This window comes from Apostichopus japonicus, chromosome 7, assembly GCF_037975245.1.
Source record: "Apostichopus japonicus isolate 1M-3 chromosome 7, ASM3797524v1, whole genome shotgun sequence".
NCBI lineage: Eukaryota > Metazoa > Echinodermata > Holothuroidea > Aspidochirotida > Stichopodidae > Apostichopus > Apostichopus japonicus.
Genome location: NC_092567.1, coordinates 17,486,899 through 17,499,659, shown reverse-complemented (window position 1 = coordinate 17,499,659; position 12,761 = coordinate 17,486,899). Strand labels below are relative to the sequence as shown.

Here is a 12,761-nt window from a genome sequence, read left to right as displayed (position 1 = left end):
TTTCTTGGTTGGAGCAATGCAAACCTTTCTTCTTGCCATATGCAGTTAGTGTGTAGGATGATCGAGGGGGGGAGGGGGAAAGAGGAGAGTCTAACCTTGGCCATAGTGTAAATTTATAAAAAAACATTTCCCCATTTAAAAGACTTGGAACATCCCCTAAGCCCCCCTCTCCAAGTCCCCTCCCTCTCCAAGCCCCTTCCCTCTTTGGTTATGCTACTAATTTGGCTGCCAGCGCGGTTCAGACAAACTTTAGGTTTACTCGATGTACATACTGTCCCAAAATATTCCTGGCCAATGAAGACTAGGAACCAAAAAGGATCAAAAGAAAATCACATGCCATGGTTGGTTCGCTACCATTGACGTACAGGGAACCACTGCAAAATAGTATCGAGTTCTTAATAGATCTCTTTCTTTCTTTCTTTCTTTCTTTCTGAGAAAGACTTTTACATACTATATCAAAAAATAATTGACAACTAGCTGTGGATCTGCGCAGTGAAGTGAAGAATCGCTTTTTGTTTTTTTCCAGGCCTTAATTATCTGGGCTCGCAACTATATGGTTAGCTCCTTTACATTGCAAACCTTTCAAGCAATTTAGCAGGTACTAGCATCACTCTAAAATATGGCACACTCGTTGCAGTGAAGCAACGTCATTTTACCGTTTCAACTCTGAAAGCAGAGATTAGATCTTTACATATATCTCGCACAAATCTAATCATTGGAAATTTACGGCAAGTAACGTATTAAGAAGACCAATTTTCTAATGCGTTGCGGTAATGGTTATTAAATTGAGCTTGGATAAATCTGTAGCAATTAATTTTGGGATTTGTCCTGTTTTTTTTTTTGTACATTTAAAATTGCTCTTTTATAGTTGATTTTGATCTATTTGTATAGTAATATATAATAATAATTGATGCAGTTCAGTAGAAAATGGGGTAATGCCAAGTTTTGTACAGGATCATTTAAAAGATGTGCAGTCCACAAAAATGAGAAAATATTCAACTGAGGTTTCAACAAAAAAAAACACATATATATATGTGTGATTATATCTGTCGCAAAGTAAGGCAAAATAATTTCCAAGTTACAAATTAAAATTAGACTAATTGACTGAAATCGATTCTTTTTACCTTCGTTACTGATGAAGATTCCTTTGATTTAATCCTCTAGGATAGCATATCTATTGTTGCGAGTATTAACAGGGCGGTTTGGAAATATTGTCCATCAAAATATCGCGAAGAGCTACTTTGGAATATATGGAAAACCTGTTACATGACAAAATGAACCATTTCAGTCACTTACAAAATGTGCAATGGTTACATCATCCCTCTGGCCCAAATGTTTCCCCACATTTAGGAGAATGAATTTGAATTGAATGTCACAGACGGACACATATATATCACTTGAGCTAGATTGTTTAATATGCCATGAGAGTATACATTATCCGTTATCATTGTTGCAACTAGATATTTTAACCTTTAAGCGATACGGAATGTATACAGGGTATGTAAACGTCGGTCGCCTCGCTAAATTCCTAAGAACTATAATCAGACATTCTCCCACAGATGTAGATACATGTTAATTGCAGTCGTAATATCATAGTTAAGCAACTTGATCGATGCTACAAGGATTTTTCCTCACAAATCCATCTTAAGCTGTCTGCTTCACAGTTTATAGATGCTACTGTATGAAGAGTTATCTGAAATCTAGATGGTCTTTGCCATACGTACGGTAATCCCTTTATGTATACAGTGCTTACAGTAGTTCACTCATATAGCAAGTTCATCCCTTCTACAGCTTCATGTTATGCTGTTTAGAACACAGATGTTATTATAAGTCCTCTTTTATAGTTAGAACATAGATACTACTTAAAATATTCACCACCGGTGAGACTATGCAGTTAAATCTCCACAGATGGAGCTCATAGATGCAACGTAAAGCTAGCATATTTATAGCTAGAACTTACAGTGATGCTATTGCAGTAGACTGCTACTGTAACAGTTTCCTTTTCTGAGGGAATAATAGCATCACTGATACAGTGATGCTATATAGCAATGGACTTCTATTATATCATTTTTGTTCTTTTCTGAGGGAACCATAGCATCACTGATACAGTGATGCTATACAGCAAGAACATAGCTAGAGCTACAGTGATGCTATTGTAGTAGACTACTGTTGTAACATTTTTCTTTTCTGAGGGAATAATAGCATCACTGATGCAGTGATGGTATAGCAATGGACTGCCATTATAACATTTTCTTTTCTTTTCTGAGGGAAACAGTGATACAGTGATGCTATACAGCAAGAACATAGCTAGACATACAGTGATGCTATTGCAGTAGAGTACTGTTGTATTACATTTTTCTATTCTGAGGGAATAATAGCTATAGCAATGGACTGCTATTATAACATATTTTCTTCTTTTCTGAGGCAGCAATAGCATCACTGATACAGTGATGCTATTACAGTGGACTGCTATTATAACAATTTTACTTTTCTGAGGCAACAATAGCATCACTGCATGTTCTGGCTATGATATTAGACAGACCTATAGATGCTGTGTCTAGTTTGCATCAAATATCCCTACTTAAAGGAAGGAGATGATCGGGGAGCGTGCAGTGTACTAAGTAACTACTACTAATACAGAGGGGTTATCAATCAAATGCAGATTACAGTTACTGTGTAGGTGTGGACAATATGGTAACATCAAGATCATTGCTCGGCTATGAAGGCAAAGTAAAACATTGACCAATCACACCGAGTAATGGGAAACATCCAAGCAATTCTATTTCAAGATGATTCCAAACTTTCTGTTGTGAGCTTGAAGCAGAGAATATTCCCGTCCAGAGCTACACAGAACATTGCTTCAAGTAAACAAACGGGCCTATAGACATGTATGGGTACACACAGAAAGGTCATCAGTATTGCCGGTCAAACTTATACTAAAATTTTGCTGACAATTTGCTTGAAAGCTGGTCTTCAAAGTCGCTGACCATCCGATTCACAAATTCCCAGACATCAAGGTCCGTTTTAAATTTATGTCTAGATATATAGACCTAAAATATCGCACCGTAGAGCATCAATGTTTAGCTCCATGGGTGGCAGTAACATGCCGGTTAGAGACTGATCCTGACTGACCATAATTGGACTATCTAGCATATTTTTGTGCTATACTGATAACCCCCGTGTGTTAGGTTAAGGTGTGAGAGGGTTGTCTAGGTTTACTATGTAATAAAGCTACGCCACCAAAAAAGCAGAGATAACAAAGAATAAGAGAGAGAGAGATAAAGTAGAAGAAGAAGACAATAGAACTGGGGTGTACAAGAACCTTTACCATCACGAGACATCCCCACAGCCAGACATTTCTTGTAACGGCAGTGCTGACAGCGATTTCGGTTCATCCTTCCTATTGTACAGTGCCCGTTCCCATGACGACATGTGTACTCTTTGTCTCTTTTGCTGCTTCTCCTGAAGAAACCCTGTAGTATAAAGACAAAACATAAAAAAATAAAAAATAACATTTTTCATAAATTATATAATTTCAAAAATGGGAGTTTTTTAATTATATTGGACTTTTCATCTATAAAACTTTTGAGAATGTTTGGACTGTTAAAATTTAACTTAAAAAGTCAATATCATATTCAAAATACAAACAATATTTGGCCCGATCATGTGACCACTTTGGATCTAAGCGGTATCATTTATTGGGGATAAAAGACAACCAGTTTTGATAGAAGCTGGTACCGGTATGTATGACTGGGCTGTAAGATGTGCTTATAAATATCTGTCACACAACCCCTGGTACCTACCCCTATATTCATGACCATTAAAGTTATGTGGCCTACTTTAACAGTGCCAGGGTGTAATGGTTGAAGTGCTAAGTTGTAGACCTGTACAGATGGCTATCATATGTATACAGTGACATGGAAACATCTCACATACTGTATGCTGAAGTGAATAGATATCCAGAATCCGATGGAAGAAAAAACTCCCGAAACTTCTGCTACCGTAAGGACTAAATCCGAAGGAAAAATTCTGATCGAAAAAAAACCACAATATGTGTAGGCACTTAAAATTGTAGAATGAGAAGGAGGGGCAATGACCGGGGAGCTGGTCATAGAAGGCGCACATTGGTAAAGGAATACCATGGACATTATAGGCACAGTAGAACGGGTACTAAGGTTGTGAGGAGACAGGTAAGCGAGGAGCGAAGTATATTGGTTCTACAATTTAAAACATGGGACAATGTGGCAACACACTCATCTACATGTAGCTCTGTGTAATGAATAAACTTTTGTATAATCCAGCATATTATTCTAGCTAGTTTAACACCATCTAAAATAGTCACTATTACGTGCAAGGCTAAAGTGAAAGTACAGTAGCAATCTCACACGTGGGGATAATTTTTTGGCTCATTTTAGGAATTAATTTAGAAAAGAATAATCAATTTGAACACAAAGTCGTTAATGATCGCCGCACTATATAATTTATTAAAATATCAGTTCAGGAAAGAAAATAAAAAATTTCAAAATTTTCTGCTGGCATTTTTGTACTTTCTGTACAGGGTATGATTCAAACAACAATAGTAAAATAGCTCAACAAATACAGGGAACTTATGATAATATTTACCTCAAAGCTTCTTCATAAGACATTTAAATTTAAATTTACTCTTGTCTTTGATTTATTTATATTTTGGGGAGGTTATTATTCCAAATATGTGACACATCGCACCCACTTGGAAGTGTGTATACTCCTATAAATTTGTGTATAAAAATGGGTTTTCCACTTCCTCCAAATCTCCTCCCCACACAGAGTTGAGTATTATAATATGATTTAACCCAGCATTCTTGCTAGATACGATTTTTCCTATCTATTATCAAAATTTCCTCTTTTTTTATCATATGTAATTTTTTTTAAAACACCAACAACAGCTGACAGTTTTCTACCCAATGGGAAACTATCGTGGCACCTACTGACAGGCTTTCCATTCCACAGAGAGGTTCAAGGACAATATCATATCTATAAACACCAGCATAAAAACTATAAAAAAAAAATCATAAATTTGCCTCTGGAAATCAACAGGTGAAAAAAGGGTCAAATAGTTTACCAGAAACTGACAACTATGCAAAAAAAAAGAAACAGGAAAAAAAAAGTGATGTCTAATTAGGCTAATTGTAGAAAATTTTGCAAAACTTACCTTAATCACAATTTGGCACACTTAAATAACATAATTAATATTAAAATTGTGTAACTTTCACAAATTCAACATGAAGTTTACCTAATATAATTAGTGTTACTCAGATGGCAAAGATTGATGACTACTGTAATTCACGAGTATTGATTAATTACTGATTTGCATTGTCTCCTGAATATTTCATTGACCCAGAAACTTTTGTCATATTAGTATTTATAAACAATCACATACCACCTGCAAAAAAAAACCCACAATTTCTTTATTTTATTACATTTTTTTGTAACTGTTTCTCCATGTTTTAACATGTACAACACTTCACATGATGCATCATTCTGGTGTGGTTGACATCATTTGCAAACTGTGTTTAATAAAGACTAAATTTTATTAAAATAAATATGAACGGGGGTGGGGGTATAGATTAAAGATCGCGATGAGAACCAGCCCCAAAACTTTGCTCCGGATACCCACTTGTTCTATTTCTGTCTATACCCCCCCCACCCTCCCCCCTAGTACTGTACCTCCTAGTCATTCACGCATTACACATAACTCAATCCGACCCAACTTTACGGTGCCCCAACAAAAGCCAATGTAACACTGTTATGATACACGATGACGTATGTAATATTGTACGAACACCCATGAATAAACTGTTCTTCTCCTCTATAATTAGCACCGAGTTGGGACAATTGTTTCTATACTGTAGTGTCATGTCCTGCTTCAGAGCACTCGTATTGTCAGTACGAGCAGTATGAATATCATGTTTCTATCAGATCAAGGTTAGGAACTGTTTGTTCTGTCAATACCAGTGCTTTGAGAGCATGATATTGGAGTACAGTTTAGAGAGGTATTAGCATTATAGGAAATTGTCCCAACTGGCTGATGTAAGAGGACCTACATCTGCATATTCATATCATGGTAGAAACACATGCATATTCATGTCAGAATATAAAAGAGGTTTTTGAGTTCGCACTGTCAGCAGCTGTGCTAGTACCCCGTGAAACCGTCAGAAGGTCCTGATCGATAAAGCGATGACATCTCTCCGCCGGTTAATGATCTCGAAAGCGACTCGGAGACAACAATCTCGAGGTGCCCGCCCCCTCGTAATGCTACCCTATACCGAGGCAGCGACATATGTTAACGATTATAACTTTAAACAAAGTAACAGTAGGGGAGAGATTTGGCTAGGATGGGACTACTTGGTCAACCCCAGAGGGGGGTAATAATACAATTGTATTGTAAGTATAACATAGTCGTCGGAATAAAGACAGGGGTTAGTAGGAAACTATTTCTAGAAGAGTAATTGGGGTAATATGTGGTAGGATTCTGCCGTTGGTTTGTTAGAGCTCCGTGGTAAATTGGGGACTAATGAGCCTGGCTGGCGTGACAACCCAAAATTATCCACGGATCAAACTTCGATGGGTAATCAAATCTCCTGAAACAAAGGGAGCTAGCAATTTAAGAAAAAGATGAACCAAATGAAAAGAAGGAGATGGTTTAAGATAGAATGTATTAATTTGTACTCATTCGTTTGGTTCCGTACATAATGGATGATGAGCTGAGAAGGGTTACATGGTTTCCAAACATTAACTGCAGTTCAAATCAGTCTTATTATAAGATAGTTTAAAGCCTGCAAATTGTTCTCGGAAAATAATGAGGTCACGGCACAGGTCAAAAAGAATTTTCGTCGTCGAAAATGATTTTGATCTGAAAATGGATGTAAAACCGTTAATCCAGGCCTGGAAATTCAGGCTAAATTTATTGGTAAAAATAAAATGCCAAACTGGTGGATAATTTGCCGTTTTGCCAGTAGAAGAGAGAAAAAGGAACTGGCTTCTTTCTGCCGGTAGATGGCATGCTGCTTATTACTGTATTAATTCAAGAAAATGCCAGATTTTTTTGTCTTTTAAGCATAAAATAGATTCTTTTAACAAGTCTGGCATGCTGCTTTTTATGTGTGGCTAAAATTTTTGAAATTCTACGCCCGATATCTACAATGTGCATTCACTGTATAGAGGTATACGGTTATCATCTGCTCTCATGAATGTTCTCTGCATGGGACATTGTAATGTCACTGTGTCACCCAAAAGATCTGAGCATTATCATCCCTACCTTCGGGCTGGTGTTAAACTTATTGCCCACGTCAAACCAGGTGGAACTTGCATACTGTATGTATAAATATTAATATTTGAAGAGTTTGGTTCAATATAAACAGCTATGGCTGCCTCGCAGAGCAGTGTACACAACACAAATATTTTCACGTAGGAATTAAAATGAAATTTCCGACGTCTTATCGATATCGAGTAAATACTTTGACCCCTGCATGGTCAAATTGGCTAGATAAGGTTTTCTAGCACTGTACATCAGTGCGCAACGCAAACATAGTAGCTAGGTTTATTGAGGTTTGATTTTTGACGTTTATTTTTTAACTGAAACATGAGTGTCATGTAGTGACAACAATATCATAAGAACAGTCTTTAATACAACTTGGTCAGCAAGACGATCTTGTCACTAAATTGTCAGGGAATTAATTTATATGGTATCACATCGCAAAATGCTACACAAATTGCTATATAAGTTTAAAAGATGTATACCAGTTCTCTACACATATAGTATGCAATGAGTGGAGAAGATACAGAGCCTTCGAAAATGTTGTGTAAGAATTTTGGAACACTAAAATGTTTCCCTAAATTTCATCATGAATAGATCTTCCCACATAATAAGAGGGATGGATACACATGTCCACTGGCTATAATTTCATCATGAATATCTAGATCTTCACATATAATAAGACGGATGGATACACATGTCCACTGGCTATAATTTTTCAAGTGTAATCATTTTGGAAACTACTCTATACAATCTTGTTCTTGAGTTGATAAAATTCACTTTCAAATCAAACCCTACACATATCCACCCTCAATTTCGTATCTGCAAACGTGACTTAATGATATCCACTCAATGAAACCTTCCCTGACCACCCTTCCCCCCCCCCCCCACCACAAGTTTCCTCTTCCCAAAATTAGTTTACCAATCTTCTAGTCGGTTAAATTCTATTTCTAATTGCTACAGATACCTAACTATGGCATCCATGCTGTGGCATAATACCATGTCATATATAAATTTGAAATTTACTTCAGTTTTAGTAATATACTCATGATCCACTGATTAAAAGTATCCCCACAATCCACCATTTTCTCTTATTTCTAACTCACCCTCCACCCCCCCCCCCCCACCATGCCCCTGAATTGATCATGCAACGTATTGGCAATAAATCAAGATTCCACCAAAGCTTTTGCTATTTCTTTGACAACGACTACGATGATCCGTTTCTCTCCCCTCCTCTCCGTGAACGCTGCACACCCCTGGTAATACTCCCACACAATAAATATCTATATATGCATACATGTACAGCTATCTCCATTCTGTACCACACACAGCCTCATCCTCTTTTCGCAGTAAGAATGTATCAAACCGATGCTAATTAAATTGAAGAGCGCTGGATTACGCACTGCTGGGATTGTACCGAACAGACCCAATGGCACCTCCAGGATAGTTGAGCATCATTTTTTTTCCCTTCTTCCCCGGCTCAAGTTCAAGCGGGGGAGAGCTCGCGATCTGAATGTGAGCGAGCTAATATACAACTGCGATCATCACCGATAGAAGCCTAAGATTAACTCTGAATGCCCCTAGCATCTTGTTCCCGAGAAAACTGGTCGCAGTACGCACGCAAAAGCTACCAGCCGTATAGCACTGTAGGGAATCACTTTGATGTCGCACATATTTAATACGTGAAGGAATTATTCTTTTGTTTTTGTTACTCAAATATATATAATTTGACATCAAAGAAGGCTATACAACTATATTAGCATGTTACAAATACATTTTCATTGGCAAACATTTTTGCAAAGAATTTCTTTTTTGTTCATTGCAAATTTTTTCGTGATTGTTCTTCACCCCCTTTTTAGTTGGTGTTTCTCATTTAATTTGAATATATTGTTATAAAACTTGATTTTAATTTAGGGTGTAAGTTTTTGACAATATATAAGACATAAATTTAGGACATAACTTTTTAACAATCATACATAAACAATTATCTATTGTATCTGTGATTGTTCCTCACCCCCTTTTTTTTGTGTTTCTCATTTAATTTGAATATATTGTTATAAAACTTTATTTTAATTTAGGGTGTAAATTTTTGACAATAAATAAAACATAAATTTAAGATATAACTTTTCTAACAATCATACACAAAACAATTATCTATTGTTTGAAGCATTAAACTAGTACAGATGGTGAAATAGTTGATTTCAGTAGTTGTGTAGCTGTGTGATTCTTGCGAGTAAAGTTATCACTGATCAAAATGTTTTGGGGCGGCGTACTTGTCTTTTCAAATGCAATGCAATCTTTAATTAATCTCATATTTTACCTGTGTTTGAAGGAAAAATGTTAAACAAGAATGTCTTGGTGTTTGTTTTTAAAATCATACTGCAATCAATGATGCTAGGTGTGTCTGCAAACACCGTAGATCAATACTTAGGTCGGAATGTATTAACAATCTCATCTAGTCAATTAACGTCATTTCTCATAAATTGTTTGTAGAGAACAAAACATGACATGCAGGACAGGACAGGGGCAGAGTATATATAGCATAATATGAAGGACGCTAGAAGACAGAAATATCGTTAACCAGGCTAGTGACCACATGGGAGAAACAAAAACAAAAGAAGCATCAATTCAACAAAGATATTGACAGATTAAAGACAAGAGAGAGAGAGACAGGACAGAAGACAACTGAAAACAGAGAGGAAGAGAACCTGGACGAGATGGAAAAAGACAGGAATAGACAGAGATGATTGAAGAAGGCTAAATGAGAAAGAGAGAACAGATTAAAGAAAATATAAAAAAGGACAGTTTAACAAGAAATGGATAGGAAGGTATGTGTGTATATATATGTATTTTATATCAAGTCACGGTTCAAGTAAAAAGTTAAACATCTACTTTTGAAATTTTTGCAGCATTGCCTTTAAATCATTTGCGATTGCTTCATAAAATGAAATAGTGGCCAGGTGACAAAAAAAAAATTCTCGATCCATATACACAGTAGAACCAAATCCATTAGCTACATATATATAAACTTGATGATTCACCTTCATTCGGTAAAGAAAAATCTACACATGGTGTGAACACCAATTGTGTGAACATCATAGTGTGAACACCATCGTGTGAACAACATAGTGTGAACACCAATCTCCAAATCATACTGGTTTGGGGATTGCTTCATGAGCAACAATACTTACCTGTCTCCAGTCTAGAAATGCACTTTCACTTCCTGACCTACTAAACTTTGTAAAGTTTTTGCACTTCCCCCTCCCCCTCCCCCTCCCCATCCCACATCCCTGGCTCTACCCACTCTCTGCTCCTTCCGAATCTACCATTGTTATCTTTGCGAGAAAATATTCGGTAGGTGTTTGGAATTAATTGCTGACCAAACTCATAAAGCTGCTTACATTAACAGCAAACAAACAAGTAATTGTTTATAAATCCTGTTGAACTTTCCATGGTAATTAAGCTTTTATTGCTGTATACATATATACACACTATGGTTCCCATACATAGAGCTGACCAGTGTATACTACTGCAAGCCACTGCATACTGACTGCATACAGGACTTGGCTGTAACCATGTAAACAGACCACGCATTCCAAAGCACCATCAATCAACACAAGTGCAAGCATACTCACTTATATATATCCACAGATTAGTGTACACAACACCTGTATGGTAGGCCTTGAACCCTTTCTGAATTGATGGTACCCTTTATACCAACAGTATTTAAGGCTGAGCTATAATGCTCTACTTCTCAAGGTTAATGCTAAAAACCTTCCTTACCCAAATATCTAACTACATTATAATAACAAAACAGAGTGACCTTACAAGGGCACTTTTTAAGTTGTACATAGCCTATCATGTCTAGAAAGCTAAGTATGAACAGCACACCATCACAATTTATTAACAAGAGGCAACAGATACATTCACCACCCTTTTAGCCACAATCAAAACTTAATCAAAGATCTTTCCTAAGTCACTTCCATAAATGCCTGAATATTTTCTATCCACGGGGAAATGAGTGAAGATCTTCTCTCGATCCTATATCTGACTATCTTTTCATATAAAATAACAATTGATACATACACCCCTCCCCTCCTGTTACCTATTGCTACCAACACACCTGGACTTTCTCTCTTAATTGGAAAGGAAATGGAGCAAAAACAATCTGTTCCTAATTTATTTCTTCCTAGGATCGGTGTCGCACTAGTACTTTTTTTATATATATCCAACAGGCAGACAATGCAAGTGCTGAGGCATGACTCAAGATTAAAAGGGCCCACGATATAGGGACCTCCTGAACATTTAGATGCACCCAGGACATATATACCGACATTCCATATACCGTAGACCGATATACCATATACCGATACATACCGTATTTGCCGACATCTAGGTTAATAGCAAGGTGCCTGAGTAGGGACCGCCACACATACGGCAAAATTTGGACTATCTGGACATGTTAAGACTAGTCTAGAGCGTGAATATGGAAGTTTCTTATACTTAACTGCGGTTTGTTTTTTTAACAAACTGTACCGCATGTTGTACGACGACAGTCCTATGAAGCTTTTTGACTTTTATTGTATTCTCTGCGTCAGCGTTTTTTTTTAACTATGATTAACAATTGAATAATTGATTGCACCTGTAAGCCAATAGTCTATGAAACAGTTGACTGAGTATGCAAAACCACCAAACTGTGACATCTTCAAAAATGAAGCTATTAACCTTAAAGTCCTTTATCCAAGTCAAAACCAAGTTCTATTTGTTGGTTGAGGATCTACTCTCAAATTTGTTTAATTTTTTGGGCCATCTTGCCAGGTGATGTAGAGATGGTCCTCCAGGCTTTGAAAAGGTTCCATATAATAAAGCAGACTTATACACCAGTAAACCAGCACGAATACGAACTCAAGTAAAAAAGAGCGCAAGTAACAAAGTACCCAAGTACAAGCTTGGCTCTAAGGACTGGTACACGTAAATTAAGCCTTGCACTAGTATCTACACAAGATTTCCCCATATGACCAGAGTACCGGTACGAGAACAAATCTATGAGTCTGAGTACCAGGAAAAATAACTGTATACGCTGGAATAAACGAATAAGAGTACACCATCGCTAGAGATGATGGGTAATAAGCATGAATTCTTACCTTGCAGCCTTCGCATGCTAGTACCCCGTAATGGAACCCTGAAGATTTGTCGCCACATACTTGGCAGCAACCTCCTTGCCCTGACGGCAAAGAACCCTGAGAAAAAGAGGGAAAAAAGAAGAGTTGTAAGGCACTGAAATTCACAAAGATACACACTGGTCCTACGTGTAGTCTACTTCCGGGTGGTAGATACGGAAGGAGGAATTAGCGGGCGTGGCCCAGGGAGCGAGGGCGCAGTGCTAAAACGTTTCCAAATATGTAGTTAGGTACATAGGAAAGTGCAACAATTGTGGAGTGGGAGACAGGTAAGAGAGGAGCCAAGT

General features: G+C 37.2%; 1 protein-coding gene across 4 annotated transcripts in view; it reads right to left on the bottom strand.

Annotated features, from left to right (window-relative positions):
- The window catches only part of LOC139969531 (ecdysone-induced protein 78C-like), an 87,894-nt gene that overhangs the window by 14,399 nt on the left and 60,734 nt on the right, over positions 1-12,761 (bottom strand). For 3 of the 4 annotated variants that reach the window (XM_071974600.1, XM_071974601.1, XM_071974597.1), the window contains 2 exons: positions 12,439-12,534; positions 3,323-3,473 (listed from right to left, as the gene is read on the bottom strand). In XM_071974600.1, the coding sequence (XP_071830701.1) occupies positions 3,323-3,473; positions 12,439-12,534 (247 nt within the window). The remainder of the gene's footprint in view (positions 1-3,322; positions 3,474-12,438; positions 12,535-12,761) is intronic. The other variant, XM_071974599.1, reaches the window with a different exon arrangement.